Here is a 15,218-nt window from a genome sequence, read left to right as displayed (position 1 = left end):
TCTGGGAAAGACCAATATCACTTGACTTAGACATTACCCAGGGGAAGTATCTTACCAGAAATTTCCTCAGGTCTTTGTAATTTGTGATGATCCCATTATGGATGACAACGAATTCTGGAAGAAAAGTTTAGTCCAGAGAGAAATGTTATGAAGACATGAAGTTCAAGTCAGATGTGAAGACAGACAATTTGACAGTTTGAAACTCTATGAATTTTGCTTATACAGACACTTGTGTTGAGCAAACTTCATTTATAGACATGAGAACTGACATCTGCCATGACTTTAGTTTAAACCTGAGGAAATAACACATTTCTCCTTTGATAAAAAGCATCCATCAGGCTGACCATGCACTGAGTTCTGATTTGTGGGCTACAATATCATGAAATAGACTTTGGTTTTATGTCAAGTGAGATGATTAACCCTTCATTCTCTATTAACTGTCTTCATATCCACTCCCTTCTCCAGTTTTTTTTGTATCTACTGTGACATTGTTTCCTCACGTTGTTTTCTTAACCCTGTCACACTTTCTCTCATCAGAGCCTATTCTCTTAACTTCACATCAATAATTTGTTTTCAGGAATCTGTGTTTTCTTTGTAAAAGACTTCTTTGTGTAATTTTTGTATGCAATGCAGCTCTTGGGTATAAGTCTTCCTTGAAAGTATGCTCTTCAGCTATCACTGATGACTTAGAGAAATCTTACAAATCTTATTTCCCAGTTGTTTTATTTTCAATTACTCATCCTGAGTCAGGGCAGGCACGTCCAAGTTTGGGTGTGGGGGGATCTCCTTGGAGCCTCCCTGCTTTGGGGACACAGACTCACTGTCTGCACTGAGGTGGGGTCCACCCTATCATGTGAGTGGGCAGGAGGCTGGGGCTGATGTGGCTGCTCTGCTGAGAGGCATGTACTGGGCTTTCCCGTTCTCTGGAAGAGGCTTCACCCTTCCAAACTGGGCAGGAGGGAGGTGCCTCTAGGCACCACAGTGTGAACAGGGGCAAAAGCACGAGGGAGGTGCTATCTCCTGTGGCCTGACTTCCACAACAACTAATAGTAAGTGAGGCTTGTCAAGTGTTTAGTTAATAGAATTGAGTGGGCCAAAAAGTTCGTTTGGGGTTTTCCCCTAAGATGTTACAGAACAAATTTTTTGGCCAACACAATAAATACCCCTGGTGGCTCACATGGTAAAGAATCTGCCTGCAGTCAGGGAGAAGGAAATGGCAACCCACTCCAGGGTTCTTGCCTGGAAAATCCCAGGGACGGGGGAGCCTAGTGGGCTGCCGTCTCTGGGGTCGCACAGAGTCGGACACGACTGAAACGACTTAGCAGCAGTAGCAGCAGCAGCGGGAGACCAGGGCTTGATCCCTGGGTCAGGAAGATTCCCTGGACAAGGAAATGGGAAGCCACTTCAGTATTATTGCCTTCAAAATCCCCATGGACAGAGGAGCCTGGTGGGCTAAAGTCCATGGGGTCACACAGAGTTGGACACGACTGAAGTGACTAACATGTTCAACATGTTCAATAAATACCCCACAATGACTCTTATGTATCTGATCCCTGCTCTAATATGATGCTTGGCAAGAACTTCCATTATGCTGTGTTTGGGAATCAGCCTGGGGTTGGGGGCCCTGGCTAACTCCAGAAATTATTCTTTCTCCCGGACACTCTTCCCATCATGACTGGGTGTGGGCTGTGGGGGCTTCTGGCCTGACCAGGCCCAAACTAGAGTGGAGACCCTGTAGATGATGTCTCAGACCTTTGTCGCCCTTGAAGGAGTCAGAGATTATCCCCTTTCTCCTTCTCATATGCCCGGGTGTCCTGCTCCCAGAGCCCCTGACACCCCTGGGGGCTGAGCACAGAGTCTCTGAGAGTTTCCAGTGGTAGCTCCAAACCTACAAGTCCTGCCTGCATGAGAGGGACCTGGGGGCATCACTTAAGAGAACTACCACACAAAGAACTATCCTGGGGGCTCAGGCAAGTTATGTGGACCCAGGTCAACTGGGGGCTGACATGGTGCGGAGGGAGTTGGAAGGTCAGGACCGGAGCAGGCACCTCAGATGTCAGACAAATTCAGCACTTCTACCTGCCCTGGCGCGGACCACTCTTTTCAGAGGCAGGGCTGGGTACAGCTGGATGAGAAGTGAACTCAAATCTTCCCTCAGGCACTCTGCCCTCTGGAATGCCCTGGTCCCTAATCGAGAAACAATGCCCACATCTTCAACCCTCTGGACCACCAAGTCGCCCTGAGGCTGGGTTCTCAGAGCCAACAGAATCTGTGGGAAGGGCCACTGTGTTCCTGTGGATGCCCGTGGGGTCAGCACTACCCCACAGGCATCTGCAGATAGGAGGCCAGGTTGAATCTGCCTCCTGTCTAGGGCCCAGGGTCACCAGTTTGGATACTCAGGAGAGACAGGGCTGCTGAGAAGCCAGTTGGTGTTGAGAGTGTATCAATTCTGACACACACGTCACAGGGCCAGTCACAACCACTGGGACGGGGAGCAAGGCTGTACCACATACCGTTGCCTTTGTCTGAGCGCTGCGGGTGGCTGTTGACAGCACTGGGGACCCCATGAGTGGCCCACCGTGTGTGGGCAATGCCAAAGTGGGTCTCAAACTCCACTTTTAAGTCCATGCTGTCTTGTTCTAGATGAAGGAAAAATGTTTGCCACACTTTAAAAATAAGCATTGACATGATGCTGTTACCTAAGGTGGCTTCATTAAATGGAGACACATCAGCCACACCAAAAGTACATTCCATCATAAACCACAAAGGCCCCATTCTGGGGGTTTCTGCCAGACCCTTGCATTACTTAGTACTTATCAATAACTTAACTCACTTACTTGAAATAAACTTACTTTAAAAATAAAATTAGAGGTCCTTATCATAAATGGGAAAGCAGTATTATTGGCCAGAAAAATTAAAATATACAAGTACTAAATATTGAAAAAAATTCTCAGAGCACCATCACCTGAAATAAACCATCCCATGTTCTGGGCAACAGTTTTGCACATGGTTTTAACCCTCCTTCAATTTTTGCATGCTTGAATAGGTTAAATTTTTAGTCTCCAATGCTGTTGGAATGAAAGATTTTTAAAGTGACCTAGGCTATATTTATTACTCTCACTTGGCAAGTCTTCCACTTACTGTAAAGTTCTTCATCAAGAGCTTTGACATTTCCTCTTTTCTTGACGAGCTGGATATGCCTTTCTTTGACTTCATTATTATTTCCATCAATTGCCACACCTGTAAAGTAAACATGATCTTTGTATTGGAATTTGTTTTGTCTCTCACACTTCATTGTAGGGAGCAACCCAGGGTGAGGGCTATAGAACTGAATTTATTAGTTTTCACTCTTTAGGTTTGCAGCCCAGAAGAGAATCAGACAGTGTTAGAATATCAACTTGGAAACAAGAGGCTATGCCTGTGGCAGTGCTTACCAGCAAGCAGGGAATACATGCCTAGAACCCCTGCTGCGGCCGCTAACCCAGGATAACTCCTGGAGGCCTGCCTGCAGGAGGTATGCCGCCACATCTGCCACCAAAGGCAGTGGGCTCATTTAAGAATGCTTCTGTGCTTTGCATTCTGCTACCTTAGCAACAGTGTTTCCACTGCACTAGTGTTCCTGCAATCTTTCATCTTGCTTTCTATTAAGGATTTATGGTGGTGGTGGTGGTTTAGTGGCTAAGTTGTATATGACTCTTGTGACCTCATGGACTATAGCCTGCCAGGCTCCTCTGTCCATGGGATTCTTCAGGCAAGAATGCTGGAGCGGGTTGCCTTTTCCTTCTCCAATTAAGAATTTATAGGGATATATAATTATCTGGCTCTTGTTTTCCTCCTAAGGCTGCTTAATTAAAAATGGGAACAGACTAAATAGCCACCTCTTATGTGGATGGAGAACTGAACTGTGAGATAGCCATCCAGAAGAGTACTGTGCAGTCACTTAGATTATGTTAGGCAGCATTGAGGATAATGGAAAATGAAGAGGCAAGTGAAAGAAGAATAAAAAATTACAGAACTGCATAATCGTAATTAGGTAAAAACAATAAATAACTGCATGATGCCTCTACTGTCCCCAGACCCCAGATGACCAGAAGAGGTATTGATATTGATGGGGGGCGCTTTTGATGGATTTTTTCTTACACTTGTTTTTCCTTTCTATTTTTCTATAGAAATTTTCAAATTTCTTTAATGAACAAAAATTATATTTGCATGGTGGTCTCCTGCAGAGCTTACCTGCTGAGTCATAGCCTCTGTATTCAAGCCGCTGCAGGCCCTTGATGAGGGTTTCAAAAATCTCCTTCCTTGTCCGGGGGACTCTGTAATTCATGTAGGCAAAGATTCCTGTTAAAAGAGGGGGAAATCATACATTTTCAAAACACTTGGTTCATGTTTAGAAGAAAACACTGCTGGGGACACAGACACCACTGGAGGTGCATCACCAGAGAGCTTCCTCTGACTGCAGAGGAAGGTGTGGCCTTCCCCAGACACAATGGGAGAAGAGCCGAACTCCCTTCCTGCTTCTAGAAGGGCATGGTATGCAGTCCTCCTGCAGTGACTAAAGAACCCATGAAGCCTGTGAAGAACACACACACACACAGCACGGCCTTGCGATTCCATGATTTCTCCGATGAACATACTTGCAGAAGACATCGTTCACTGTGGCAGCATTTATAACAGAAAAGATCAGCAAAACAAAGCAACTACCTACGGACACCCGGCAGTCCCCGCTACATGAACTTCTTGGTTTGCACCGAACACTCCTGGGAAGAGTGATAAGGAGATCACCCCAGCCTCCCGCCACAGGTAGGAGCAGGGGCTGGGGCCTTAGTTCCACTTTCCACTTGGCCTTGTGGCTTGGAGCATTACATTCAACAAGCACTACTCTTACACAATCAGTTCAGTTCAGTTCAGTCGCTCAGTTGTGTCCGACTCTTTGCGACCCCATGAATTGTAGCACGCCAGGCCTCCCCTGTCCATCACCAACTCCTGGAGTTCACACAAACTCATGTCCATTGAGTCGGTGATGCCATCCAGCCATCTCATCCTCTGTCATCCCCTTCTCCTCCTCTTCCAATCCCTCCCAGCATCAGAGTCTTTTCCAATGAGTCAACTCTTTGCATCAGGCCATCAGTCCTTCCAAAGAACACCTAAGACTGATTTTCTTTAGGATGGACTGGTTGGATCTCCTTGCAGTCCAAGGACTCTCAAGAGTCTTCTCCAACACCACAGTGCAAAAGCACCAATTCTTTGGCACTCAGCCTTCTTCACAGTCCAACTTTCACATCCATACATGACCACTGGAAAAACCTGGCCACTAAGTTTTGGCCTTGACTAGACCGACCTTTGTTGGCAAAGTAATGTCTCTGCTTTTGAATATGCTATCTAGGTTGGTCATAACCTTCCTTCCAAGGAGTAAGCATCTTTTAATTTCATGGCTGCAATCACCATCTGCAGTGATTTTGGAGCCCCCAAAAATAGTCTGACACTGTTTCCACTGTTTCCCCATCTATTTCCCATGAAGTGATGGAACCAGATGCCATGATCTTCATTTTCTGAATGTTGAGCTTTAAGCCAACTTTTTCACTCTCCTCTTTTATTTTCAAGAGGCTTTTTAGTTCCTCTTCACTTTCTGCCATAAAGGTGGTGTCATCTGCATATCTGAGGTTATTGATATTTCTCCTGGCAATCTTAATTCCAGCTTGTGCTTCTTCCAGGCTACCGTTTCTCATGATGTACTCTGTATATAAGTTAAATAAGCAGGGTGACAATATACAGCCTTGACGTACTCCTTTTCCTATTTGGAACTAGTCATTGTTCCATGTCCAGTTCTAACTGTTGCTTCCTGACCTGCATACAGGTTTCCCAAGAGGCAGGTCAGGTGGTCTGGTATTCCCATCTCTTGAAGAATTTTCCACAGTTTATTGTCATACACACAGTCAAAGGCTTTGGCATAGTCAATAAAGTGGAGATAGATGTTTTTCTGGAACTCTCTTACTTTTTTGATGATCCAGCGGATGTTGGAAATTTGATCTCTGGTTCCTCTGCCTTTTCTAAAACCAGCTTGACCATCTGGAAGTTCATGGTTCATGTATTGCTGAAGCCTGGCTTGGAGAATTTTGAGCATTACTTTACTAGCATGTGAGATGAGTGCAATTGTGTGGTAGTTTGAGCATTCTTTGGCATTGCCTTTCTTTGGGATTGGAATGAAAACTGACCTTTTCCAGTCCTGTGGCCACTGCTGAGTTTTCCAAATTTGCTGGCATATTGAGTGCAGCACTTTCTCAGCATCATCTTTCAGGATTTGAAATAGCTCAACTGGAATTCCATCACCTCCACTAGCTTTGTTCGTAGTGATGCTTTCTAAGGCCCACTTGACTTCACATTCCAGGATGTCTGGCTCTAGGTGAGTGATCACACCATCGTGATTATCTTGGTCGTGAATAGCAAGCATAAAATCATCTCCTGGCCCTACAGAGAATCCTTATCATCAAGGAAGGCCTATCAGTCAAGATTTTGTTTGGCTTTATTTTCAGCATTTATATATCAAAACAAGATTTTCCCAAACAGGAAAAAAGTCATCATGTTGGTTCTTTTCAAACTCCTCCACTCCAGTGCTTGAGACTATGAACCCTAGGTCTGTGTCTGTCTTGCTCTGGGAGTGTTCCAAAACATCATCTCTCTGTCCTTTTGCCCTACATAGGAAAACTTGCCTCTCTCACAGTTCAGCTCCAACCCCACCTTCTGGGGCAGGCTTATCCGGGCCCTGGCCGGAAGTGTTCGCTTGCTCTGGTGGCTGCCCAGTACTCTTACATCCTGAGACAGCTGAATAGCCTGACAAAGTCACAGGCAGGTGCTTCTATCTTTATATTTCTTACTGTGTCTTGGCACATGGTCCTTGTCCAATAAATGCACATGGAATAGTGTAGAGTAAGGAAATAAGGGTTAGTTGCTCAGTTGTGTCTGACACTTTGAGACCCCATGGACTGTAGCCTGCCAGACTCCTCTGTCCATGGAATTCTCCAGAAAAGTATACTGGAGTGAATTGCCATTCCCTTCTCCAGGGGATCTTCCCAATCCAGGGACTGAACCCAAGTCTCCTGCATTGCAGGTGAATTCTTTTACTGTCTGAGCCACCAGGGATGCTGAATAAAATGACCACAAATCTGTATTAACTTAAGAGTCCATTGATGGATGAATGCACAAAGAAACCATAGAATATATATATGTAATATTAATGGAATATCATCCAGCCATAAAAAAGAAAGAAATCCTGCCATTTGTGACAATCTGCATGAATCTTAAGGGCAATATGCTAAGTGAAATATATCAGACAGAGAAAGGCAAATATTGTATGATCTCACTTATATATAGAATCTAAAAAAACGAACTCATGAATAAAGAAATCAGATTAGTGGTTTCCAGAGGTAGGGGGTAAGGGGTGAGGGAATTAGGTGAAGGTGGTCCACAGGTACAAACTTCCAGTTATAAGATTAATTCTTTGGATGTAATGTACAGCATGGCAACTACAGTTAATAATATTCTACTGTATATTTCAAAGTTGCTAAAACAGTAGATCTTAAATGCTGTTATCACAGTGAAAAAATTTTAATTATGTGAGGTGATGAATGTTAATTAATCTTACTGGGGGTAATCATTCTGCATTATGTATATACATGCATGAATGCGTGCTAAGTTACTTCAGTCATGTCTGACTCTTTGCAACCCCATGGACTGTAGCCTTCCAGGCTCCTCTGTCCATGGGGATTCTCCAGGTAAGAATACTGGAGTGGGTTTTGCCATGCCCTCCTCCAGAGGATCTTCTTGACCCAGGGATCAAACCCGCATCTCTCATGTCTCCTGCATTGGCAGGCAGGTTCTTTACTGTTAGCATCACCTTGGAAGCCCATGTATATACATAAACAGATACATATATAACACATACCAATACATATATACGTATACAAATCACTATGTTGTGTACCAGTCAGTCCTAAATATTCATTGGAAGGACTGATGCTGAAGCTGAAGCTCCAATACTTTGGCCAACTGATGAGAAGAACTGACTCATTGGAAAGACCCTGATGCTGGGAAAGACTGAAGGCAGGAGGAGAAGGGGATGACAGAGGATAAGATGGTTGGATGGCATCACCGACTCGATGGACATGAGTTTGAGTAAGCTCTGGGAGTTGGTGATGAATAGGGAAGCCTAGTGTGCTGCAGTCCATGGGGTCACAAAGAGTCAGACACAACTGAGCAACTGAACTGAACTGATATTGTGTACCTTAAACTTACACAATGTTATATGTCAACTATATCTCAATAAAACTGGAGAAAAAATTTGCCAAAGATAAACCTTGGAGAGGGCAACCTGCCAGCATATAACTGAGGACTGATAATGATTATATAGCAAACCACTCATGTGATATTTCTGTGATGTTTCTAGATTATATTCAAGTTAATACTGTATAAATGAATGAATGATTAAATTTCAATTAAGTAAATATTATATTCCACTGACTCGATGGATATGAGTTTGAGCAAGCTCCAGGAGTTGGCGATGGACAGGGAAGATGGCTGGACAGCATTACTGATTCACTGAATGTGAACTTGGGCAAACTACGGAAGATGGTGAGGGATAGGCAGGCCTGGTATGCTGCAGTCCATGCAGTTGCAAAGAGTCGGATACGACTGAGCAACTGAACTGAAATGAACTGAAGCAGTAACAAGGGTCACATCACATGAAATTTAACTTGCTAAAATTAATCTAGACACAGTCAAAAAAAGATCATAAAATTATACAGTGCTAAATATTATATTTTGCATTTCTAGGTACTGTATGCTACTGTATATAGGATATATTTGCACACAAGTATTAAGATGCAGGATTTATATTTTAAAACACGCGCAGTGTGCTTTCTGAGAAGTTACAGATGTTTTCTTTTAAAAATGGCCAAGGATAATTTTGGTAGTCAGTTATTTTTGTCTTCTAGGTCAGGTGAGAAGCACTTCCCCAGCTAAGCATCTGTGCTTCAAGAGCTCACAATTTATCCTACACTTCAAACCTAAACATGTCGGGCCAGAAGATGTACTTTTGTCAACTTACTTAAATATAAAAAAAGACCATTACTTTTTAATGTAAATTTTTAACAGCTCTATTATGATACAGGGGCTTCCCTGATGGCTCAGTTGGTAAAGAATCTGCCTATGATGCAGGAGACCCAGGTTCAATCCCTGGTTTGGGAAGATCCCCTGGAGAAGAAAATGACAACCAACTCCAGTATTCTTGCCTGGGAAACCCCATGGACAGAGGAGCCTGGCAGGCTACAGTCCACAGGGTTGCAGAGTTGGACACGACTGAGCAACTAAACCACCACCGTTGGGATACAAGTCATATATTGTTGTTGTTCAGTCGCCCAGTCATGTCTGACTCTTTGCGACCCCATGGACTGCAGCATACCAGGCCTCCCTGTCCCTCACCATCTCTCAGAGTTTGACCAAGTTCATGTTCATTGCACCAGTGATGCCATCCAGCCATTTATCTTCCTTCTGCTCTCAATCTGTCCCAGCATCAGGGAGTTTTCCAATGAGTTGTCTGTTCACATCAGATGACCAAAATACTAGAGCTTCCGTATCAGACATTCCAGTGAATATTCAGGATTGATCTCCCTTAAGATTGACTGATTTGATCTCCTTGCTGTCCAAGGGACTTGCAGCAGTCTCCTCCAGCACCCCAGTTCAAGGCATCAATTCTTTGGCGTTCTGGCTTCTTTACGGTCCAGTTCTTACAACTGTACCTGACCACGGGGAAGACCATATTGACTATACGGACTTTTATCAGTAATGTCTCTGCTTTTCAACACATTGCCTAGGTTTGTCATCGCTTTCCTGCCAAGAAGCAATTGTCTTCTGATTTCATGGCTGCAGTCACAATTCACCATGATTTTGGAGCCCAGGAAGAGGAAATCTGTCACTACTTCCACCTTTCCCCTTCTATTTACCATGCACTAATGGGAGTGGACACCATGATCTTAGTTTTTTTAAATATTTAGTCTTAAGCCAGCTCTTTCACTCTCCTCCTTCACCTTCATCAAGAGGCTTTCTGCCATTAGAGTGGTATCATCCGCCTAGTGGAGGTTGCTGTTTCTTCCACCTATCTTGATTCCAGCTTGTACCTCATCCGGCCCAGCATTTCTCATAAGTTACATACCATAATAGGATACACTTGAAATAGTGTATAATACAATGGTTTTTAAGTATATTCACAGAGTTGTGTAGCCATCACCAAAATCTATGATTAGGTAAAACTTTTCATCGTATTAACTTTTCTGGGGAAAAAAAAAAAAAGGCAGGAAGTTCCCTGGAGGGATATAGTGAAATTCCAGTCAATGTAAAGAGCACAGAGCTATGAGAGATGGTTATATGAAGGACGGAGTAACTCACTAAACCATTTTTGTATCTTTTAAACTGTGAAACTTTCCTGGCACCTTGGGAATCGTTCTAGAATTATACCTGCCCCTCACAAAACAGAGCTAACAGCCACTGCAAATGACACAAAGGCCCACCCACAGGCCAGTTCTTTTAAATCCAAAATGCTCTTCCCAAAGAGTGCTGTATGGCTCTGCTCTCCAATTCCGCCCTGTAATTCCCCTTCCTCTGGGTCACACTTCACTTCTGAACTCATGTCAGGCACATATACATCTCTGGCTCTGAGATCTGCAACAGCCTCCTTGGTTGTGGCTGCCTTGACTGCTGTTCCACAGTCCCTGATGGGCTGGAAGAAGCTGGAACGGCTAAAGGGTCCTGGCCCTCAGGAGCACCAGCTGTGTCCACACCCAGTTGGGAGGCTTGGCAGCCACTCAGACACTGTTTGGTTGATTACTGTGGTGAGAGGGGTTGCCAAGAAGTGGTTTTCAAGGTTTTTGCGCAAGAAGGCATAAATCTAACTTTTAACATGAAATCTCTAGCATACCAACATGTGTTCAGTAAGTTCTTTTAAGCACTGTTTCTCTCCTCTGCTCTTGGCTGCACTCTCCCTGCATGCTACCAGATGAGAGCGAATAAACCAGCACCTCCATGAGGCTCTTACTGTTTTAAAAATAATGAAATAGAATACAAAGCTGCTTTCTTAGGAATCTTGCTTGCTATTCATGTCCGATTTCCCTTCTGGAATCCCTTCCATCAGCACTAAGAGCTGCAGAGAGAATCCATTTTTTACCTATGAAATCAGTTAAGATTAACCAGTTTTTGACAATAAGAGTTTAAATTTGTGCACTCTCTTGGAAGGCAATTTGCAATCTCTCAAATTAAAATGTACACATCTGGTGATCAAGCTTCTGCACTTCTAGGAATGTATCTAAGCAGATATCTGTGCTGAGATTGAAGTGTGCATGTATGAAGATCATTGCTCAGAGCTGTTTGTAGTAGCTGAAGACTGGGGACAGCCTGGTGCCTGGCAGGGCGCAAGTTAAGTGATGGCGCAGCCACACACGGCCACTGCTGGGCCACAGGCAGGCAGCCCTACACAGAGCATAAGGGAAAGCTGTGTGTTCTCTTGGAAAACAACCTACATCTCCAAGATGTGTCAAGCGAAAAAGTGGCCTGCAGAGTATGTGTAAACTATCTAAGGTGGGGCAGGAAGACACGTAGAATATTTCTGGGAGATCCGGGGAGCAGTGGCGGCCTCTGATAAGGATGCTGGACAAAAGGCAGACATTTCTTTTCCACTGCATATGTCCTTTTTGTACAGTCAGGATACTTTGCTGTGTGCCTGCATATAGTATTTTACTAGATGCTGCTATATATATTGAGAGTGGTGGGTAGATTGTCATCTAGCCCAGTTCGACCTCAATGTAGCTCCCCAGTTCTGCTCACCTGGAGGAACAGTAGCCTCAGCAAGGGAGAAAGCACTGTCTTACAGCCAGTCTCATATGGAAAAAGACAGCCACCTGAGTGACTCCTCTTTCGCCTGCTCACTAGTCTGTGACAGTGAGAAGCACGGAGGTAGCAGCTACCACCTGCGGCCTTTGCCAAGTATTGATTTCAAATCCCAGCCCACCCCTTGTTGTGTCTATGTGGCCTGGAGCAAGTCACTGAGCTCCCAGGGGAGCATGGTGATGGCAGCACCTACTTCCCAGGGTTGTTGAGAGAATTCACAGGAGTCTTTGTAAAGCAACAGGAACAGTGTCTGCTGCAGAGTAGTGCCTGTGTCTGTGAAAACGGAGCAGGCAAGGAGCTTCTTCCTCCTGGGGAGCATGTGGCACAAATGCAGGTATGCACAGGGCATACAAGAAGCTCTTGAAAAATGATTAAATAAAACCACAAGGAAAATAGTATCATTTTAGTTATTTGTTTTTGGCTTTCTCCTTGGAGAAATGATGGTTAAACCAAATGTGTGATCTGGTGACAACTTGATTAAGATGTAAATCATTCCATACACATTTCTCTGACCCACAGGGGCCACATCACTGAGGTAGGTGCTGCTGAGACGGACCAGTCAGGGGGCCTTGCAGGGCGAGTCATGAGAGGACGTGGTACACAGGGACCACCCCCCTGTTCAGGAGATTTGCAGGCAGAGAGGCCAGATGCTGAGAGGTGGGAAAGGGGCAGAGGACTCTGGGACTGGCTCTCTGAAGAGGTGGCTTCAATTCATCCTGCAGGTGCCAGCTGACAGGTCACCCACCTGGCCTATTGCAGGCTGTCCCCTCTCCCAACTTTTAAAAAGTCACATACCCCTTTATTTCCTGTATAGCACTTCCCTTCTTGTCTTCTGTCTGACTCCCTTCCAGATTATAACCTTCATGAGGTTATTATATATATATATATATATATATATATATATATATATATATATAATATATAATATAACACCTGTCTTGTTTATTTGTCTTTTCTATTGCTTATTCATTGCCCGGAACCCAGAGCAGAGCCTGGTACATTTTAGATGCTCAGTAACTATTTTTTTGAATGAATAAATGCATCAATAAATGAACAGGTTTAGGGAGTTGATCTTAGAGAAGGTGACCTTTGAGCTGGGCTGGAGACAGCCACTCTCAATGCACAAGCAGCGAGAACCCCAACGTGTAAACACTGGGGACAGAAAGGCCAGAGAGGTAGGTAGTGCTGAGCCTGATGTCCCTGCATGTTAGCTCCTTTCACTAGGGCAGGAAGGCACTGCTCCTGTGGTAATCCCAAGACAATCAAGCACAAAGACATATGCCCCAGCAACACCCACCCCCAGCTACCGTGTACTTTGAGCATACTAGGGCTGGAGTGGACAGCCTTCTAGATAAATGGACCATGTCCTGGGGAAGGATCCCAGAAGGGGCTGCAAAGTAAATCACAACCATTACTACAATCAGTTATGAAGCCTTCCCATGCATCAATCTCATTTTATCTAAACCTCACAATGCCTATGCTCAGGCTGTGGCTCCCACGGACAGACAGGGCATTTCTGGCTCCAAGGCCAGAGTTGAGCAATTCACAACTAGGTGTACCTGACTGTAGGCGGCTCAACACTGCTGCCCCCCAAATTAGCATAAGACCTGTCTCAGAATCCTAGTTAGGGGATTCTAAATAGTTGGCAGATGGGATTTGGCCTGTGGGGAGATGCCCACCTGGCTGCTGATGGACACACTCAGAACTCCCAGGTGGGGTCCAGGCCATCCTGATACACTCTCCCCTGACCCTTAGGAGGTCAACCCCTCCATGGGACACTCCTTTTTCTGACTCCAGCTTTCTCTTCCCATCCAGCCCCCTCCCCACAGGGCAGAGGCAAGCCACAGCAAGGCTGGTTCTCACTACATACCTCCCTCTGTTGCCCAAGAGGGATGGCAAAATCCCTCCAAGTTGGTTGGAGAAATGCCCAGGCCTGGGGCAGAGGCTGCCTTGGCCCAGGATATACCCACTGCAGCTCAGGGTATATCCTGTGCCCACTCTGCCATCCTGGCATCCAGAGCCTCCAAACAGCTTTTCGGAGTCTTTTTAAAAAAATTTTGTTTAATTGGAAGATAATTACTTTACAACATTGTGATGGTTTTTGCCATACATGGACCTGAATCAGCCACATGTGCACATGTGTCCCCCCATCCTGAACCCCTTCCCACCTCCCTCCCTACCCTATCCCTCTGGGTGGCCCCAGAGTACCAGCTTTGAGTGTCCTGCTTCATGCATCAAACTTGCATTGGTCATCTATTTTACATATGGTAATATACTTGTCTCAATGCTATTCTCTCAAATCATCCCACCTCGCCTTCTCCCACAGAGTCCAAAAATCTGTTCTTTACATCTGTGTCTCTTTTGCTGTCTTGTATATAGGGTTGTTGTTATTGTCTTTCTAAATTCCATATATATATGTGTTAATAGACTGTATTGGTGTTTCTCTTTCTGACTTACTTCACTCTTGCATAATAGGCTCCAGTTTCATCCACCTCATTAGAACTGACTCAAATGTATTCATTTTTATAGCTGAGTAATATTCCATTGTGTATATGTACCACAGCTTTCTTATCCATTCATCTCCTGATGGACATCTAGGTTGCTTCCATGTCCTGCCTATTGTAAACAGTGCTGCGATGAACATTGGCGTACACGTGTCTCTTTCAATTCTGGTTTCTTCGGTGCGGTGTGTATGCCCAGCAGTGTGATTGCTGGGTCATATGGCAGTTCTATTTCCAGTTTTATTAAGGAATGTCCACACTGTTCTCCATAGTGGCTGTACTAGTTTGCATTCCCACCAACAGTGTAAGAGGGTTCCCTTTTCTCCACAGCTTCTCCAGCATTTACTGTGTGTAGACTTTTTGATGGCAGCCATTCTGACTGGCATGAGAGGGTACCTCATTGTGGTTTTGATTTGCATTTCTCTGATAATGAGTGATGTTGAGCATCTTTTCATGTGTTTATTAGCCATCTGTATGTCTTCTTCAGAGAAATGTCTGTTTAGTTCTTGATGGGGTTGTTCATTTTTCTAGTATTGAGCTGCAGGAGTTGCTTATATATTTTTGAGATTAATTCTTTGTCAGTTGCTTCATTTGCTATTATTTTCTCCCATTCTGGAGGCTGCCTTTTCACCTAGCTTATAGTTTCCTTCATTGTGCAAAAGCTTTTAAGTTTAATTAGGTCCAAACTGTTTATTTTTGCTTTTATTTCCATTACTCTGGGAGGTGGGTCATAGAGGATCTTGCTGTGATTTATGTTAGAGAGTGTTCTTCCTATGTTCTCCT

General features: G+C 44.5%; 1 protein-coding gene and 1 non-coding gene across 3 annotated transcripts in view; one reads left to right on the top strand and one right to left on the bottom strand.

The window, feature by feature from the left end:
- GFPT2 (glutamine-fructose-6-phosphate transaminase 2) overlaps positions 1–15,218 on the bottom strand; it is a 45,698-nt gene that overhangs the window by 23,757 nt on the left and 6,723 nt on the right. For both annotated transcript variants that reach the window (XM_070792311.1, XM_070792312.1), the window contains exons 2-5: positions 4,234–4,341; positions 3,142–3,240; positions 2,514–2,639; positions 56–114 (exon numbers count right to left, since the gene is read on the bottom strand). In XM_070792311.1, the coding sequence (XP_070648412.1) occupies positions 56–114; positions 2,514–2,639; positions 3,142–3,240; positions 4,234–4,341 (392 nt within the window). The remainder of the gene's footprint in view (positions 1–55; positions 115–2,513; positions 2,640–3,141; positions 3,241–4,233; positions 4,342–15,218) is intronic.
- On the top strand, positions 9,172–9,243 carry TRNAH-AUG (transfer RNA histidin (anticodon AUG)). The gene has a single exon. It is a non-coding gene; the product is annotated as a tRNA-His (tRNA).

Source organism: Bos indicus, chromosome 7 (assembly GCF_029378745.1).
Source record: "Bos indicus isolate NIAB-ARS_2022 breed Sahiwal x Tharparkar chromosome 7, NIAB-ARS_B.indTharparkar_mat_pri_1.0, whole genome shotgun sequence".
In the NCBI taxonomy this organism is placed as follows: domain Eukaryota; kingdom Metazoa; phylum Chordata; class Mammalia; order Artiodactyla; family Bovidae; genus Bos; species Bos indicus.
The sequence above is the reverse complement of the archived record's forward strand: the minus strand, read 5'-3'. Positions and strand labels throughout refer to the sequence as shown.